Raw genomic sequence first — 17,603 nt, 5'->3', positions numbered from 1 at the left:
CAGCTGTGGCAAGCTAGGGCTACTCTTCGCTGCGGTGCACCAGCTTCTCATTGGAGTGGCTTCTGTTGTTGCACAGGCTCTAGGTGTGAGGGCTTCAGTAGTTGCAGAATGTGGGCTCAGTCATCGTGGTGCGTGAACTTAGGTGCTCCTCGGCACGTGGAATCTTCCCAAACTAAGGATCGAACTGTCTGCAACACTGGGAGGTAGATTCCTATCCACTGTACCACCAGGGAAGTCCAGACCTTATTCATCTTATAACTGAAAGTTAGTACCCTTTTACCAACTTCTCCCCATATCCTCTACCTCCTAGCTATTGCAATAATGTTTTAATGAACATGAGAGTGCAGATATCTTTCAGCAATACTATTTTAATATTTTGAGAAACCTCCATATTATTGTCCATAGTGGCTGCAACAATTTACATTCCATTACTTTTAAATCAATCTTCTGGCGTTTAAGAAAGTGTTCCCTCCTTTTCTCCAGCCAGTTGATGCCTTGTAAATGCCCATCTGGGGTTCCTTGGTAGCTTAGCTGGTAAAGAATCTGCCTGCAATACATGAGACCCTTGTTTGATTCCTGGGTTGGGAAGATCCCCTGGAGGGCATGGCAACCCACTCCAGTAATCTTGCCTGGAAAACCCCCATGGACAGAGGATCCTAGTGGCTACAGTCCATGGGGTCCCAAAGAGGTCAGACACGACTGAGTGACTAAGCACATGCCCAACTGCCCCTCCAGCCTCCGATTCTTCCCAAAGAAGACACCAGCAGACGGGAATTATCCTAATTTTCATGCCCATACTCCATTCATTGAATGGACACTTATTAATTATTTTATGCACTGGGAACTGTCTGGACACTTAAGAGGCATTAAGCCATCTGTGTCAGTTACACAGGTACACTTACCTTTAGCGTCAAATTGGTCTGGACCAAGGGGAAGCCCCTTGGTTTGACAATCCTCAGTCTCGTCTTCTCGTGTTTCTTTCCTGAGCTTCCAAGTCTCCCATTACTGGCTCCTTCCCCATAGGCTATAAGCTATGGAGAAACTTAAGTTGAGACCACTCCCTCTCCCAGGGGCGCTTCCCACAGGGGCCCTACAACTTCTCTATCCACAGCAGTGTGGCTGCTATCCCATCACACTTGCCAAAACCTCGGATATCTTTTAATACCAAATCCAGTAGACCCTCTCAGGCCTTACCTTATTTGACTTTTCTGGAGGCACTGGACACTGTTCTCTTCCCTTTTTCTTAAACTCTTTCTTCCCTTGGCTTCCAAAACTCCCCTTTCCTAACTTGGGTTCTGACTCTGGGCCTTTTCCCACCACTGGACCTGGGTCTGCCCAGCCTTCTCCTCTCATTCTGTCTGCTCTTCTAGGCTGGTCCCTCATGTCATCTGTGTCTGCAGCCAGGCGGCCACCTTCTCAGAGCCAATTTCCTAAAGTGACTGGTATTTATCATGCACGCAGCATGTCCAACACTGAATTCAGGAGCTTCCCCCCAAACCTGCAGCCCTGTTGGTGTCACTCCACTTACATACACACATTCAAGAGGTAACGGAAATAAACGATCCTTTATCTCTCTCTATGAAGTGCAGTGAAAGTCGCTCAGTTGTCCGTCCGACTCTTTGCTACCCCATGGACTATACAGCCCACGGAATTCTCCAGGCCAGAATACTGGAGTGGGTAGCCTTTCCCTTCTCCAGGGGATCTTCCCAACCCAGGGATCAAACTCAGGTCTCCCGCATTGCAGGCAGATTCTTTACCAGCTGAGCCACAAGGGAAGCCCAAGAATACTGGAACGGGTAGCCTATCCCTTCTCCAGTGCATCTTCCTGACCCAGGAATCGAACTGGGGTCTCCTTCATTGCAGGTGGATTCTTTACCAACTGAACTATCAGGGAAGCCCATAATTCAAGTCCGTCAATAATAAGACTAACTAGTATTGAGGGCTTATTATACATCTCATTTAATACTTGTTACAACCCTAAAGTCAGGTGCTATTATTATACCCATTTTATAAAGAAACTGGGATGACAGAGTAGGGTCTATTTCAATCCTAGTTCCAGGATTCCCTGGTGGTCCAGTGGCTGACTCCACGTTCTCAATGCAGAGGGCACAGGTTTGATCCCTGGTCAGGGTACTAGACCCCCCTGCCACAAATAAGTTTGCATGCTGCAACTAAGACCTTGAATAAGTATTAATGTTTATTTTTAATAAATTTTAAAGATATATCATATATAAATATGAAAATAAATGGATTTTAATGTTATTAATAAACAATAAATTTATTGATATTACTTATTTTATGTTAATATTTAATAAATATGTAAAAATATTAAAATTTATTTGGTTTACTGTGAGCAGCACACAAACAATATTTAATCTCAAGAAACCTCTAGTACTAGGAATTGTTCACAGTAGGAACCACCCTGGTGGTCGCAGGATGTTATAACTGCGGGCTGAGAAGAACTTGTCAGGCCAGCCACAAACCAGGGCCTCTGACCACGTAAAAGTGGTTAAATAAATGCTCAAAAAAATAAATTCTAGTCCCTAGCTATGTGCCCCTGGACAAGTTAATCTATCTCTTTGCCTCAGTTTCTGTAAAACAGTGGTAATTTATTTTTAGAGGTATAAAGAACTGAAATACTGCTTAGAAATTCATAATTATTATATAAGTATCAGTGATTACTACTGTTTTTTTTTTAATCTCAGGCGGACTCCAAAGCAAAGCACTTGAACACTCATATACTCAGACTTTCTCTACTGCTCCCTTTACCTAAATACTTCATTCATTCAACAAATTTTCACCACTACTTGTATTAGGCAATGCTTAGGGCACCAGGAATACAGCAGAGAACAAACGCTGTATTCTTTGAGGCTGGGGAAAAAGCAAACGGGCAGTAAACAGATAAAAAAAATGCTAGGTAGTGGTTAAGAACCTGCCTTAAAAAAAAAAAAAAAAAGAACCTGTCTCCATTAGGGTGGTGTGGTAGTAAGCCTCTGCGTGGCACTTTTCACTGAAGGGTGGGGGAAGGCCTCTTAAGAGGTGATATAAGCTGAGATCTGAACTGACAAGTCAGCCATGCCAATATTTCTATAACTCATCCATGTCACTTGATCATGTTCCCTGCTTATCTCCCTAGCCTCTTCCCATGAGTGTCCAAAGCTTGCTCTGTGCCAAACTGCTTGCAAACACTGGGGTTTTATTCTACCACGCCTTGGCTTATGCTGTTTTTTTCTGTTCCCAGTCACCCAGTACGTGTCCGCTTGGCCTCATCCCAGAGTTCAAAATGAAAACCTCCTTAGGATGCTCGCCAGATATCAGAAAGCAGGGTGCAGACCAGACCATGGGCCTGTCTCCTCCCTGATCAGACAGCCCCAGTGGGGAGCTGTGGGCTTCCTATTCACTCAGTCACAGGAGTGTTTTAGTAAGAATTGCAAAATAATTTGATGGCTCAGAGAATCCCCACCAGCCCTTGTTAAAATTCAAAACCCTGGGCCCAGCCCCACACCTTCTTAATTAGGAACCCCAGAGGTGATTCTGAACATTAGTTCATTTGGGGAAATATCGTCATAGCGGAAGATACCTTAGTTTTGTACCAGGTACCAGATGCCAGGGATATAACCTCCTACCTGGGCAGCTCTAAACTGAAGAAAGTGCTCTGGGTTGAGTTTCACACCAATTAAGTTTTGCCAGTGATCCATCTGAATAACTGGCAAAAGCACAACGCAAAGCCAATCTTCTATTCCGTCCAGGGAACCTTCCTTCACTCTTTTGACCGACTCCCGGACCATCTGACACTGACTTAGCAGCCAACGTTTTTAAAAAGTAGGTGCTTTAGTCCCAAATAACAAAGAAGGAACTTTTAAGTGGTCAAAGGCCCTGCTTTGTGGTTGGCCTGACCCAAGTTCTTCTCCTCAGCCCGCAGTTATCCCGTGACCACCAGGGTGTTGCCTACTGTGAAAAATACCTAGCACATGAGGTTTCTTGAGATTAAATATTGTTTGTGCGCTGCTCACTGTAAACCTCACATACTAGACTGTCTATATCAGCAGCTCTCAGGAGGCAGTTTCTGAGAAGGCGCCTCGGGGGAGTCACCAGCAGACAAGGCTACTTTTTAGCGCGGTTCATTAGCAGGGGGAACTAAGGTGGGCGCTCAACGCGGTGGAGTCTGAATTCCCGATTCTCAGGCTCTTTAGAGGGGAAACGGGACAAACTCTTATCTGCACTGCCTCCAGGAGGCTTTGTGTAAAACGTGGACCGGGGCCGCCCGTGAAGCCTCTCAGGAAACTCAAGCCCTCCGAGGCAGACAAGACCCTGACGGAAAAATCAGAGGCCACGGGTATCCACCACTCGGGAGTTACCGAACACGCGGCGCCAAAATGTCCGTCCCAGAGCGCAGGCGCCGCGAGCGCGGGCCGCGGATGGGCACTGCGGGTACCGCGCGCCAATGGCCCAATCAGAGCTGGCTTTGCACAAAGCGAGTCCCGCCCCAGGCCGCCGCCACGAATCCCCTCCCCCTTCCTTGGCGGCCTCGGCCCGCCCACTCCGGCTCGCGCCCCGCCCCGCTCAGGTCGCAGCTAGAGGCTCGGGATTGGCTCATGAGAGGGACGCGAAATCTGGTTGGTCGAGGCGGAGTCACGAGGGTGCCGTCGTCGCCTTTCCAGAGGCGATTACTGGGCAGGCTCAGTCTTTCGCCTCAGTCTCGAGCGCTAGCTGGCAGCCAAGCGTACGCGCTCTGGGATTAGTGGCCGCCATCGACGGTGCTTAGGTTCCTCTGGGCTCGTCTGCGCCACTCGCTCGCCACACACTCCACCGTCATAAGCCGCCATCATGGTAAAGCTCGCAAAGGTAAGAGGCTTTGCCCACACGAGCACGGACATCAAGGCCCGTTTTTCGAGGAGCGCGCGCGCTGCGCCGCCAGGAGGAGGGCCTGCGCGCCGTCCCGGGCGCGTTCGAGGGCGCCATGCTGTGGGAAATCTCGCGCGATTACCTGGGAGGTCTCGCGTTTTTAGCTGCTTGGTAGCGAAGTGAAGAGCTTCGGCAGGTGCCGCGCGGGTAGTGAATGCGGCGGGGAAGGACTTCGGGGCTGAGAGCGGGGAGGGGGAGCAAGGCCTCGGACTGATGAGGCGAAACTCTTGCGACGGGCCGGAGCGGGGCCCCGCCTCCTGACGCACGTGCCGCGGCGCGGGGCTCGCCACGTGGGCCGCGCCGTGTGCGGCCTGCGGAGGGACCTGGCCTTGGGGGGAGGGCGGCGTTGCGCCTCGTCTCCGGTCCAGGTCCAGCGGGGTGGGCGGACGAGAGCGGGGCTCCAGCAGGAGGCCCTGCCGCATGCTTTCTACGCCGGGCTGCGCGCACGTGGTGGTCTGCGACTTATCCCACGTGGCCCTTCCAGGGCTGACAGGGGCGGGGTTGGTAGCCTGGGAAAGGAAGTCTTAATAGAAGACGACGGGTTAAGACGTGTTTTTTTTTTTAAAGCTGCCTTCAGACAATGGTGGTGAAATTTGGTGCCACAGTTTACCTCAAAGGCTTTTTCAAGGTGGTTTTCCTCACGTGAAGGGCCTTGAATTGTTGGCAGTTATATTGGTCCAGTTGTAGTCCGCATTAAGAAACGGTGCGGTGAAGCAAGGTTCGATTCTGGCTGGAGGTTTAATTTTTTAAACGGGTGTGCTTAAAGAACGTAGCAAGAAGAGAGTAGGCTTTTTATTCAAAGCAAAGGGTGGTTTTTTTAAAGAACTTGGAGAAAATACGTAGGAAATTGAGTGCTAAGTCGCTTCGGTCGTATCCATCTCTTTGCGACTCCGTGGACTGTAGCCCGCCAGGCTTCTCCGTCCATGGGATTCTCTAGGCAAGAATCCTGAACTGGGTTGCCGTACCCTCCAGGGGATCTTCCCGATCCAGGGTTTGAACCTTCGTCTCTTATGTCTCCTACATTGGCAGGCGGGTTCTTTACCACTAGCGCCACCTGGGAAGCCCTGTGTTAACATTGGTATGAAGGATAATTTGTATGTAAATTGTAGTTAACAGTATGAAGAAGGAGTACTAAGGGAGATTACTGCCGTTTTGCCATGAAGAATGGCTTGAAATGAGGGAGGGTGTAATGTGTCACGTCTGTTTTAGGCCGGTAAAAATCAAGGTGACTCCAAGAAAATGGCTCCTCCCCCAAAGGAGGTAGAAGAAGATAGTGAAGATGAGGAAGTGTCAGAAGATGAAGACGATGAGAGCAGTGGAGAAGAGGTAATTGTATATAGTTCAATGTGTATTGGATGTCGGAAAATATTGGCAGAAAAACCAGGATTCTGTTAATTCACATAGGACCTGTTGTAACAGTCAAGCATTTCACAAAGTTGTATTGATCTGTCAAGATGGCACAAGAATATTTGAATGAACTTGAGAGGAAAGATCTGTAGGTGTGTGTGTGTGTGCGCACATGCATGCACACCTTCTTCAGGGCTCGGTGTGATATATTGTAGTAAATCACTAGTTTTCCACTTTCAATGAGTTTGTTTGATATACCAGATAAACAGTGAGTTCTACATACCAGATAAACAGGGTGGACAGTTAGCTGTCCTGCAAATGGCAGCTCTGAGCATTATATTCAGGTCTGAGGTTAGCCTTATCAGATTGTTCTAGCTTCCAAGTAGGATCAATTGGTCTCTGTTACCCTAAGTGAGTTTGATAATACTAATCACTGTTAAAGTGGTGTGGTTTGAGAGTTGTCACCTTTCATTGTATTACCACTTTAGAACTCCCAGCTACTGTTGGCTCACTGTAAAGACGACTCATTGCTTCTTTGTTCATATTTCTTATTTAGAATTTAATGAAGGTTTTATTTTGGCACACATTACCTGATAAAACCAATAGTTAACAAAAAGTTCTGAGTGTAACTTTAAATATAGGCAAGTGATGGTTTTTATCAAGCTAATGTGCTCTTTACTAACCTTGCCACTATTGATTATCCCACTTGCCTTTTTGATGTTCATTTTCTCTTTGGTCCTAAGAATGAGCATCCAGTGAACTTCCTACCTCCACCTACTGTGAGAGCCCCAAATGACTTAATAACGCTTAACAGGTTGTCTTCTCTATGTGTTAAGGCTTTTGATATATATATATATATATATATATATATATATATATATGTGTGTGTCAAGTTGTAATCCTTAAAGCCGTGTATAAAGAGCCAACTTAGTGGAAAAGACCCTGATGCTGGGAAAGGTTGATGGCAAAAGGAGAATAGGGCAGACAGAAGAGGATGAGGTGGTTAGGTAACATCACTGACCCAGTGGACGTGGATTTGAGCAAACTCCAGGAGATGGTGAGGACAGGGACGGCTGGCTGCAGTCCAGAGTTGGACGTGACTTAGCGACTGAACAACAGTTATTTTCAGATGGGAAAACTATTGAGGCTTAAAATTAAGTTTTAAAACTTTGTCTAAGCCTACGCGGTGGCATCTAGTCTATTTTCAAGGTCTGTATTAGAGTTTCCTGCAAGATTAAGACTGTGACTTCAAGTGTACAGAGCATGTTAATTTGACCTTACCTTTTAACTTGCTCACATCTGGTGCATGTGGTGTTGAACTGAGACAGCGCTAGAATTGAGCATTCATTTATGGGACAACTCTTAGAGTTTGAAAACAAGCTTATGTTGTTTTTTTTTGTTTATTCTTAAAGGTTGTTATCCCTCAGAAAAAAGGCAAGAAGGCTACCACAACTCCAGCAAAGAAGATGGTGGTTTCCCCAACAAAAAAGGTTGCAGTTGCCACACCAGCAAAGAAAGCAGTTGTCACCCCTGGCAAAAAGGCAGCAGCTATGCCAGCCAAGAAGACAGTTACACCTGCCAAAGCAGTGGTAACACCTGGCAAAAAGGGAGCAACCCCAGGCAAAGCATTGGTAGCAACCTCTGGTAAGAAGGGAGCAGCCACCCCAGGCAAGGGAGCAAAGAACGGCAAGAATGCCAAGAAGGAAGACAGTGATGAAGAAGATGAAGATGACAGTGAAGAGGAAGACGATGATGATGAAGAGGAGGATGAACCAGCAGTGAGGAAGGCAGCTGCTGCTTTTGGTGCTGCTCCTGCCACAGATGATGAGGATGACGAGGATGACGATGACGATGATGATGAGGAGGAGGAGGATGATGATGAGGAGGACGACGACGAAGATGGTAAGGCATTGTATTGGTAGTTCCTGGACTCCTGTTTGCAAGGTACATTAGGGATGAGGTGTGGGTGGTAAAAACTACATACTGCTGAAAACCTGGGGGGTTAGATGAGGATCATCCCAGGGATTCTCTGGACTGATTGTGATGCACTAGATTGGTACCCATGCAAGATTGCCTCTTGTGTTGCTCAGTCCTTCTGATGCTTTGCAACCCCACAGACTATAGCTGCTCCTGAGTAAGATGCTTCAGATAGCTTATTCTGTATTTTACTTACCATAGCTCTAAGCACAGTGGCATGAATAAGATTACATTTATTTTCCTTTAGGTCTCCATACAACTGGTATAGAACTCAGTTTTTGACTAGGTGGCTTCTCTTTCAGACTCTGAAGAAGAACCTATGGAGATTGTACCAGCGAAAGGAAAGAAAGCTCCAGTAAAAGCTGCTCCTGTGAAAGCTAAGAGCACTGCTGAAGATGAAGATGAGGAGGAGGATGATGATGACGAGGAGGAGGAAGAGGATGACGATGACGAAGAGGAGGAGGACGATGAGGAGGAAGAGGAGGAGGAGGAGGAGGAAGAAGAGGAGGAAGAGGAAGAAGGTAATGAAGTTGGATTCTCAAGTACATTGACGTGAGTTTTGTTTAAAAGGAGGTACTTGAGTATGTGTGGATGACATAGATTGTTTGAACTCTTGTCCAGAGCCTGTCAAAGAAGCACCTGGAAAACGAAAGAAGGAAATGGCCAAACAAAAAGCAGCTCCTGAAGCCAAGAAACAAAAAGTGGAAGGTAACTTAGAGAATTGGGGGGTGGGAAATAACACCACATAGCACAAGTGATGAACAATAAAGGGACTTAATACTGAAACCTGATGTTATATTTCAATGTGCTGATGTGCTGTGTACAGAAATAATTTGATTAATATCTAAGTATACTGGAAAATTAACTAATTTGAGAAAATTTTTGTGCAGGCACAGAACCAACTACGTCTTTCAATCTCTTTATTGGAAACCTGAACTTCAATAAATCTGCTCCTGAATTGAAAACGGGTATCAGTGATCTTTTTGCTAAAAATGATCTTGCTGTTGTCGATGTCAGAATTGGTGTGTCTAGGTAAGTATGGGGGCGCTGTGTCAGCATCACACATTGTGGGTCTGCTGTTGCTTTTTCCTTTCAATTTTAGGACCTTAGCTCATTACTCTTAAACATGAATATCTAAAAGTCTTCAAAGATTAGCCATTATTGAATTAAATAATTTGATTATCAAATTGTGAAACCCCCAAATTGAAATTTTCATAATTCCCCTTAACTTTTGATAAAACACAAACTAAGTATTTCTTAGACCTGAAAAGCCGTAATAGTGAATGCTTTTAAACAGGATTCTCTTAGTGCTTAAACAGGTTCTTTTATCATGTGCTATTAGTTGTTAAGCAGCAGTGTAGCTAATGGAGATCTCAGGGGTGAACTTGCATCATTAGGTCTTGATACTTACAGATCTGTTCTGTAGCCCCATCTTAAAGGGCTTAACTTAATTTTGTTAATAGTATAGGTGCTTCTTAATCTTTGTTTGCACTATCATGTTAGTGTTACTGCTTACCCAGAGTACTTGTTCCTTGTGACTCTTGTGGGGTTTGTCCCACCACGCCCTGACCTGTAATTTTTAAAATTTTTGTCCCTTCACTTTAAAGGAAGTTTGGCTATGTGGATTTTGAATCTGCTGAAGACCTGGAAAAAGCCTTGGAACTCACTGGTTTAAAAGTCTTTGGCAATGAAATTAAACTAGAAAAACCAAAGGGAAAAGACAGTAAGAAAGGTATGTAAAGCTTTAGGTAAAACTGATACTGATAGCTTGTTCATAGCTATGTATCTAATCTAATGTAGACAAGCCAGGGTAAGTAGTTTAACCTTTTTCTTTTGGCTTCCTCATATGTTGAGGATTAAATGAATTAGAATGTTAAATGTTTACATCAGTGCTTGGCACTGTTTGCTAGACTTAATCAAAAAATAACTGGTTCAGTATATCTAAATTAATAGTCTTTGCCTCACTGGACCTGAGCAGATCTCCTAACTACTCCCTTTGCATCTTTTACCTTTTTATAGATACTTGTCACCTTTCCAGGCTGTGTTCATCACCTTTCTCTATTTTTAAATTTTTTAAAATAAAAATTGGGGGCACCTGCATTGTATACCTTGTGAAATCCTAGTTCCCTGACCAAGAATCAAACCGTACCCCCTGAAGCAGTGGAAGCACAAGAGTCCCAACCATTGGACCATGAGGGAATTCCCTAGTTTTTTTTCCCATAGTCTTTTAAATTAAAACATACTGAACACTTACTTTATATACATTGCATATGATATTTAGTTCTTTTTAAGTATTCAGCACATAGTTAGCTGTCAGCTGTGAAAGCAGTTTGTTTAGCCATTGCTATATCTCCATAATACATAATAGCAGAGCACCTTTTACATTATGAAATCTAAAAATTATTATTTTTTAAAATCTTTATTTTTTTGGTTGTGCCCTGTTGCAAGCAGGGTCTTAATTTCCCAACCAAGGATCAAATCTGTGCTCCTGCATTAGGAGCTCAGTCTTCACTGGACTGCCAGAGAAGTCCATAAAAATTTCAGCAAGAACTTGTACATTGGTCAGTCTTTGATCTTTGGGACAAGAAGGGTCTTTTAAGCCATTCAGTTCATTTTTATTTTATTTTATTTTTTTAAATCTAGACCGAGATGCAAGAACACTTTTGGCTAAAAATCTGCCTTACAAAGTTACTCAGGATGAATTAAAAGAAGTGTTTGAAGATGCTGTGGAGATCAGATTAGTCAGCAAGGATGGAAAGAGTAAAGGGTATGTTTTGTGTCTACTGAAATGTTACATTAAAATTACTGCACTTTAATTTATAGAAAAAATGTTGATTTAACTTTCCTATGTTTGTGACTTTGGGCAAATTATTCTATAACCTGAGTTTCCTATCTGTACAAGTGAGGATAATGTACCTAATTCAGAGTAATTTTATTATAAACTGACATAAAGTACTACCTAAGGCCTAGCTTTCCTGAAGTATTGGGTAAGCTTTCTGTAGTGGGAGGAAAGTTGTAGTTGAAAAGTGGAAAATGGCAGAAACCTTGAACATTTCAATTAGTATAAAACAAAGGGCATTTTTATTTTACTTGTCTGCAATAAAGTCATATTGCTGAGATTAAGAGAGAATTAAAACGGAGTGAGTTCTTTACTTTTTTCCCCTTTTTTGTAGGATTGCTTATATTGAATTTAAGACAGAAGCTGATGCAGAAAAAACCTTGGAAGAAAAGCAGGGAACAGAGATAGATGGGCGATCCATTTCTCTGTACTACACTGGAGAGAAAGGCCAAAGTCAAGACCATAGAGGTGGAAAGAATAGCACTTGGAGTGGTAAGAGTTTAGATTTCCTTCTGGGTTCTGAAATCTAGGAGAGAAAACAAATCCTTTGCATCTTTGTACTTTATATAGTTGATAAACTGGATGTAGATCAGCATGTTATACCTCTATTTGTAATTGTCTTGAATGAGAGCTATATGAAATATTTATGCTAGAACATAGATAAATCTAGTTTCCTTTGTTTTATACTGTAAAGAACTTAGATTGTGGGCATTTAAATTAGAATATTATTCTAGGAAGACACAGGGCTATAGTCAGCTTGCACATGTGCACAGTAGGAATATAAGGAACCAGCATGTAAGTACTTAACAGGTATTTGATGTTGAGTAGCAAGTAGGACGGAGAAAGCAATGGCACCCCACTCCAGTACTCTTGCCTGGAAAATCCCATGGATGGAGGAGCCTGGTAGGCTGCAGTCCATGGGGTCGCTAAGAATCGGACATGACTGAGCAAATTCCTTTTCACTTTCATTTTCATGCATTGGAGAAGGAAATGGCAGCCCACTCCAGTACTCTTGCCTGGAAAATCCCATGGACGGAGGAGCCTGGTAGGCTGCAGTCCACGGGGTCTCGAAGAGTCAGACATGACTGAGCGACTTCACTTTCATGCATTGGAAAAGGAAATGGCAAGCCACTCCAGTGTTCTTGCCTGGAGAATCCCAGGGGCGGGGGGGCCTGGTGGGCTGCCATCTATGGGATCACACAGAGTTGGACACAACTGAAGCGACTTTAGCAGCAGCAGGAAGTAGGATTCCACCTGTATTAACATTGGTGTGTTACCTCTCCGAAGCACAGAAGCTCTTGAAGAACATGGTACAGCTGTGACTTAAGTTGGGACACACTGCTTCAGAGTCTTAACTTGACATCTCTTATTTATAGGTGAATCAAAAACCCTGGTTTTAAGCAACCTCTCCTATAGTGCAACAGAAGAAACACTTCAGGAAGTATTTGAGAAGGCAACTCATATCAAGGTGCCCCAGAACCAAAATGGCAAATCTAAAGGGTAAAGTATCTTTATGTTGCCAGTTACAGGCTTTTTAAGAGTTATCTTGTGGAGGTGAAATCATGTTCTGACATTTAGCAGAAGCTGCATTGTTTAAGGATTTGCTTGAAGAAAAAGACTTGGTGGCAACAGTGGAGTCATGTGCTTGGTAACTTACTCTAAGTATTGACTTAATCCTCAGGTATGCGTTTATAGAATTTGCTTCATTTGAAGATGCTAAAGAAGCTTTAAATTCATGTAATAAAAGGGAAATTGAGGGCAGAGCCATCAGACTGGAGTTGCAAGGACCCAGGGGATCACCTAATGCAAGAAGCCGTAAGTCATTTTGTTAACAGGAATTTGTGGTTGGGTCCAGAGATCTACAGAAGAACATTTGCTTCTTTCTGTTGCTGCTGAGTAAATGAAGTAAATGATACTGGATATGATGACTGATTATCTGAGAAGTAACTGATGAAATCTCAAGAAAATTCCTCTAGATAGTCAAGTTCTGATCCAGCAAGTCAACACTGAGCAGCAAATTGACCTGTGATTTACTGTCTTGTGTTTATAGCTGCCTATTTTAGGACTACTGTCACTTACTTGGGTTGCTGCTTCTGTTTTTCATAAAAAGATTCTTAACTGCTTTGGTGATCAGTGTAAACATCACGTGGAATTTGGTCCAAGCCCTTTGCTGAATTAAGCATTAATTGACCCAAGTTGCTTTAACCTGCTTTTTCTCATATAGACACTCCAAGTGAAAGGCTAGCATTTGCTAAGGCAAAGATTCTTAGCCAGTAGTCAGGTGCTAGACTGTAACATGTAAATCCAGTGTTGTCATGGATTGTAACTGATAAGAGTTTTATTTTTATTTCCCAGAGCCATCCAAGACTCTCTTTGTCAAAGGTCTCTCTGAGGATACCACAGAAGAGACGTTAAAGGAGTCCTTTGATGGCTCTATTCGAGCAAGGATAGTCACTGACCGGGAGACTGGGTCCTCCAAAGGGTGAGTAAGAGGGAGGAAATGGATGGCTCTCCCACCTTGAGTCTTCTCACTGAGCTCCTTTCTGTCGATCAGTGACAGTTCAGGATTCGCACGAGAAGAAGAGACAATTCACGGAGCTAGCGTTGTTGGCTTCTGTCTTCACAAAGGCCTATTCAGCTGTTTTGTGAGACATTGTTTCAGCTTTCTGTAGGGAAGTGCTCTGACCTGGGTCTTTCCCAGTTAAGGCTTATGGGATTGCTGTAGAACTTGTGAGATTAAACTTGGCATATGTGTGCTTTATAACAGGCAATTTCATTTGGTGTTTTAGGTTTGGTTTTGTAGACTTTAACAGCGAGGAAGATGCCAAAGCTGCCAAGGAGGCCATGGAAGATGGTGAAATCGATGGAAACAAAGTCACTTTGGACTGGGCCAAACCTAAGGGTGAAGGTGGCTTTGGTGGCCGAGGAGGAGGCAGAGGTGGCTTTGGAGGCCGAGGTGGTGGCAGAGGTGGCCGAGGTGGCTTTGGTGGCAGAGGCCGGGGAGGCTTTGGAGGTAAGCATGGAGGGCCACCCTGCTGTGTTCACTGGATGCTGTTTACGTGCCATGCACTTCCAGACCTGCAGATCTGTGTTTCCGCATCAGTCCCCAAGTCCTCACTCACCCTGCTGGGGAGGGATGACTGGCAGTTTTGGAGCCTATTTAATGATGCCTTGCTTTTCTGCAGGGCGGGGAGGCTTCCGAGGAGGCAGAGGAGGAGGAGGAGACCACAAGCCACAAGGAAAGAAGACGAAGTTTGAATAGTTTCTTCTATCCCTGTCTCTCCCTCTTCCATTTGAAAGAAAAGGACTCTGGGGTTTTTACTCTGTTACCTGATCAATGACAGAGCCTTCTGAGGACATTCCAAGACAGTATACAGCCCTGTGGTCTACTTGGAAATCCGTATAGATAACATTTCAAGGGAGATAACCCTGTTGGTGTTGACTGGATATTCGTATAAACTTTTTAAAAGAGATGAGTGATAGAGCTAACCCTTATCTGTAAGTTTTGAATTTATATTGTTTCTTCCCATGTACAAAACAATTTTTTTCCTACGGAGTTTTTTTTTTTTTTTGCGTTGGGGGGTGTAAAGGAAAGCAGAATGTTTTATCATGATTTTTGCTTCAGCAATTTTGGGACAGATTAAAAGTCCTAGAACTCTGGTGCCAGCCTTGTACTTCCTGTCTTAAGAGTGTTTCTCCTGGAATATCACTGAGAGTGGAGCATGGTGGAGCCCGTTCTACCACTCCACATCAGCTCCACCCCTGATGAAGATGTTTCTGCTTTGGTTTTGAGTGTCCCAGCTATAAGTTTTGGTGAAAATGGCTACTGAAGTAAGCAACTGCAGCCTTGTGTGTCTTCATATGAAAGTCTGCTATGATCTTATCCCATTTACAAATAGTCCTGAGGGTCGGGTGTCCTGAAAAAGTGCTCTGGAAAGAGGGCTAGGAATGCTTGGTTGAGCCTCTTAAATAAGTATACAAGAGCAGGTGCCTGATGGAGAATTCTTGTGGCGTGAATGGGCCAAAATGAAGGCTTCCAACAACTTCGGGTGAAACTGACAAGAAAGGCCTTCAGTTTTGCACTGGGTTAATTCAGACATTGTACAAGCATTCCCTGCCCACCCCAATTCCAAATAAAGGTCACATGAGAGACCTAGGTCAAGGGATTAACATTTTAGTTGAAAAATAGTGCCCTAGGTGATAGAATGAAAGATAGTAGTGGAATAGAAGGCCGGCTGAAAGAGATAAACCAGGGGAACAGGGCTGCATAATAGGTGATCCAGTGCCATCACAGAATTACCCAGCTGAGCTCTGTCTCCTGTCAGATCAGCGGTGGCATAAATAATGGCACTTGAATCATCCCCAACCTATCCCCACCCCATGGGAAAAAAATGGCTTGCATGAAACTACCAGTCCTTGGTGCAGTTTTCTGGCTCTGAGTTGCTGGTGGAGTGCGGGTGTCTAAACCTTGAGCGTGTGATGCACCGTGTTTCAGTTGTATACTCTTTGTGACCAATGGACAGTAGCCTACTAGGCGGTGCTAGTTTTCCAGGCAAGGATACTAGAGTGAGTTGCCATTTCCTACTCCAGGGAATTTTCCCGACCCAGGATTGAACCCTAGTCTCGCGTCTCCATCAGCAGGTGGATTCTTGACTAGTGCCACCTCACTACCTACCAAGTCTACCTGTTGTGCGACAGGGCAGGATAAATACCTGCTTTGAAGCAGGGAAGATTGAAAAATTTCTTTCTACTAGAAAGAAAAGCCAGTATAGGGACATCATCCAATTAACCAAACCTAAAAACTAAAATGAACCCTGAAACTAAACTTCAGGCTTCCTTCCTGACTCCTCCCTGTTAGGCACCCACATCTTGGATGTGCTGCCACCTACTGGAAGAGTGAGGAAAGTGGCCTATATTTCCTAGATGTAAAAGATTTAATTAGAGCTCTTTGTGCTAGTGTGTGCTGGCTGAGTCATTTCAGTCGTGTTGGACCCTGTGACCCCGTGACCCCATGCACTGTAGCCCACCAGGCTCCTCTGTCCATGGGATTATCCAGGTAAGAATGCTGGAGTGGGTTGCCGTTTCCTGCTCCATGGGAAATGCAGAGTTCAAACCTCCATCTTCTGTCTCTCCAGCATTGGGAGGTGAATTCCTAACCACTGAGCCAGGGAAGCCATGTTTGTTACCTCTTGAAGCAAATGTGTAGAATTTGACTGGACGTGTGGAAATTTGCATCACTGGCAGATCAGTCTGTCACAAACTGGACGTTTAGGAAGGGCCTGTATGATTGGTCTCTAGGTCTCCAGGGCCTTTTCCATTATCCAGCAGCTGTCTCTTGTGGGTACCACCCCTGACTGCTTAGTTCAACTTTAGACAAGTGTCTGGGTTTAAACTTGAAGGTGTAATAGACAACTTGGCCATCTAGAAACATGAATTAGCATTTGCTGGCTTGCTAACCCACTAGCAGCTAATGCTGCTTGTACTGTACCCATGGTGTGCCAGGGTTTGATCTGTGTCTCTATAACCTGCTGTGGGGCAGGATGAGCAGCAAAACAGTTCTTTAATCCTAACTGTTCTTCCCCTCAAGTGAAGGAGATTGTCAAGCCCTATATACTACTAATTATTCCAACCAGGAATATTATGGTGATTTCCGTTGGAATGAAGGGCTGCAGGGTTACCCTGTTGCATTTAGGGAATCCAACAAACCTCTTAATCCTAGGCCTTCACAGTGGTCTCTTGGAGAGGGTTTTGCAGCCATTTTAGAAAAGCAGCTCCCTCCAGCAAATGGTTGTCGCCACTTTCCTCACTCTTCCAGTAGGTGGCAGCACATCCACGAAGATGTGGGCGCCTGGCAGGGAGGAGTCAGGAGGGAAGCCTGAAGTTTAGTTTCAGGTCAACCCGTCTTCAGACTCGGTTTAAGTAGTGGTGGTGTTTAGTCACTCAGCCATGTCCAACTCTTTGTGACCCCATGGACTGTAGCCCTCCAGGCTCCTATAGCCACAGGATTTCCCAGATAAGAATACTGGAGTGGGTTGCCATTTCCTGCTCCAGGGGAGCTTCCTGATCCAGGGACCAAACCCGTGTTTCCTGGACTGGTGAAGTGAAGTCGCTCAGTCGTGTCCGACTCTTTATGATCCCGTGGACTGTGGCCTGCTACGTTCCTCTGTCCATGGGATTTTCCAGGCAAGAGTACTGGAGTGGGTTGCCATTTCCTTCTCCAGAGGATCTTCCTAATCCAGGGATCGAACCCAGGTCTCCCGCACTGTAGGCAGATGCTTTGCTGTCTTGAGCCACCAGGGAAGTCCAGGAAGTGCTGCATTGGTAGGTGGGTTCTTTACCTCTGAACCACTAGAGAAACTCCGGGCTTAGGAATCTGCGGAAAGTCCGCTCAGAGCACAGACGTGCTGTGGAATCCCCACAAAAAAAGTGGATACTAACTGGGCCCAAGAACTAAATTTTGTTGAATGCTTGTCCTATGCTCTTTATCTCTGAGTTGTCACTTATCCATACTTGGCCCACTAATAACTTCATTGTA

At 44.7% G+C, this 17,603-nt stretch overlaps 1 protein-coding gene and 3 non-coding genes across 5 annotated transcripts; all 4 read left to right on the top strand.

Annotated features, from left to right (window-relative positions):
• The first annotated feature begins 4,711 nt into the window (after positions 1-4,711).
• On the top strand, positions 4,712-14,719 carry NCL (nucleolin). 2 transcript variants are annotated; one of them, XM_068967775.1, is made up of 14 exons: positions 4,712-4,845; positions 6,115-6,231; positions 7,665-8,154; positions 8,544-8,750; positions 8,851-8,937; positions 9,120-9,261; positions 9,837-9,961; positions 10,873-10,996; positions 11,403-11,560; positions 12,445-12,568; positions 12,750-12,883; positions 13,424-13,550; positions 13,858-14,081; positions 14,254-14,719. In XM_068967775.1, the coding sequence occupies exons 1-14, from the start codon at positions 4,828-4,830 to the stop codon at positions 14,328-14,330; spliced, it is 2,154 nt and encodes a 717-aa protein (XP_068823876.1). In that variant the 5' UTR covers positions 4,712-4,827; the 3' UTR covers positions 14,331-14,719. The 2 variants fall into 2 exon arrangements, with proteins under 2 accessions (XP_068823876.1, XP_068823875.1); XM_068967774.1 differs by having other exon boundaries at positions 8,532-8,750.
• LOC138077294 (small nucleolar RNA SNORD82) lies at positions 8,977-9,046 on the top strand. The gene has a single exon (XR_011144742.1). It is a non-coding gene; the product is annotated as a small nucleolar RNA SNORD82 (small nucleolar RNA).
• LOC138077300 (small nucleolar RNA SNORD20) lies at positions 12,985-13,064 on the top strand. The gene has a single exon (XR_011144748.1). It is a non-coding gene; the product is annotated as a small nucleolar RNA SNORD20 (small nucleolar RNA).
• Positions 13,591-13,724, top strand: LOC138077286 (small nucleolar RNA SNORA75). Its single transcript, XR_011144738.1, has one exon. It is a non-coding gene; the product is annotated as a small nucleolar RNA SNORA75 (small nucleolar RNA).
• Positions 14,720-17,603: the final 2,884 nt, after the last annotated feature.

Source organism: Capricornis sumatraensis, chromosome 3 (assembly GCF_032405125.1).
Source record: "Capricornis sumatraensis isolate serow.1 chromosome 3, serow.2, whole genome shotgun sequence".
NCBI classification, from domain to species: domain Eukaryota; kingdom Metazoa; phylum Chordata; class Mammalia; order Artiodactyla; family Bovidae; genus Capricornis; species Capricornis sumatraensis.
Note: the sequence above shows the minus strand (reverse complement) of the source record. Positions and strands in the feature narration are given on the sequence as shown.

Coding starts and splice junctions, on each gene's coding strand:
- NCL (XM_068967774.1), top strand. Junction 9,262..9,836: donor GTCAGAATTGGTGTGTCTAG/GTAAGTATGGGG, acceptor TTCACTTTAAAG/GAAGTTTGGCTATGTGGATT. Junction 9,962..10,872: donor GGGAAAAGACAGTAAGAAAG/GTATGTAAAGCT, acceptor TTTTAAATCTAG/ACCGAGATGCAAGAACACTT.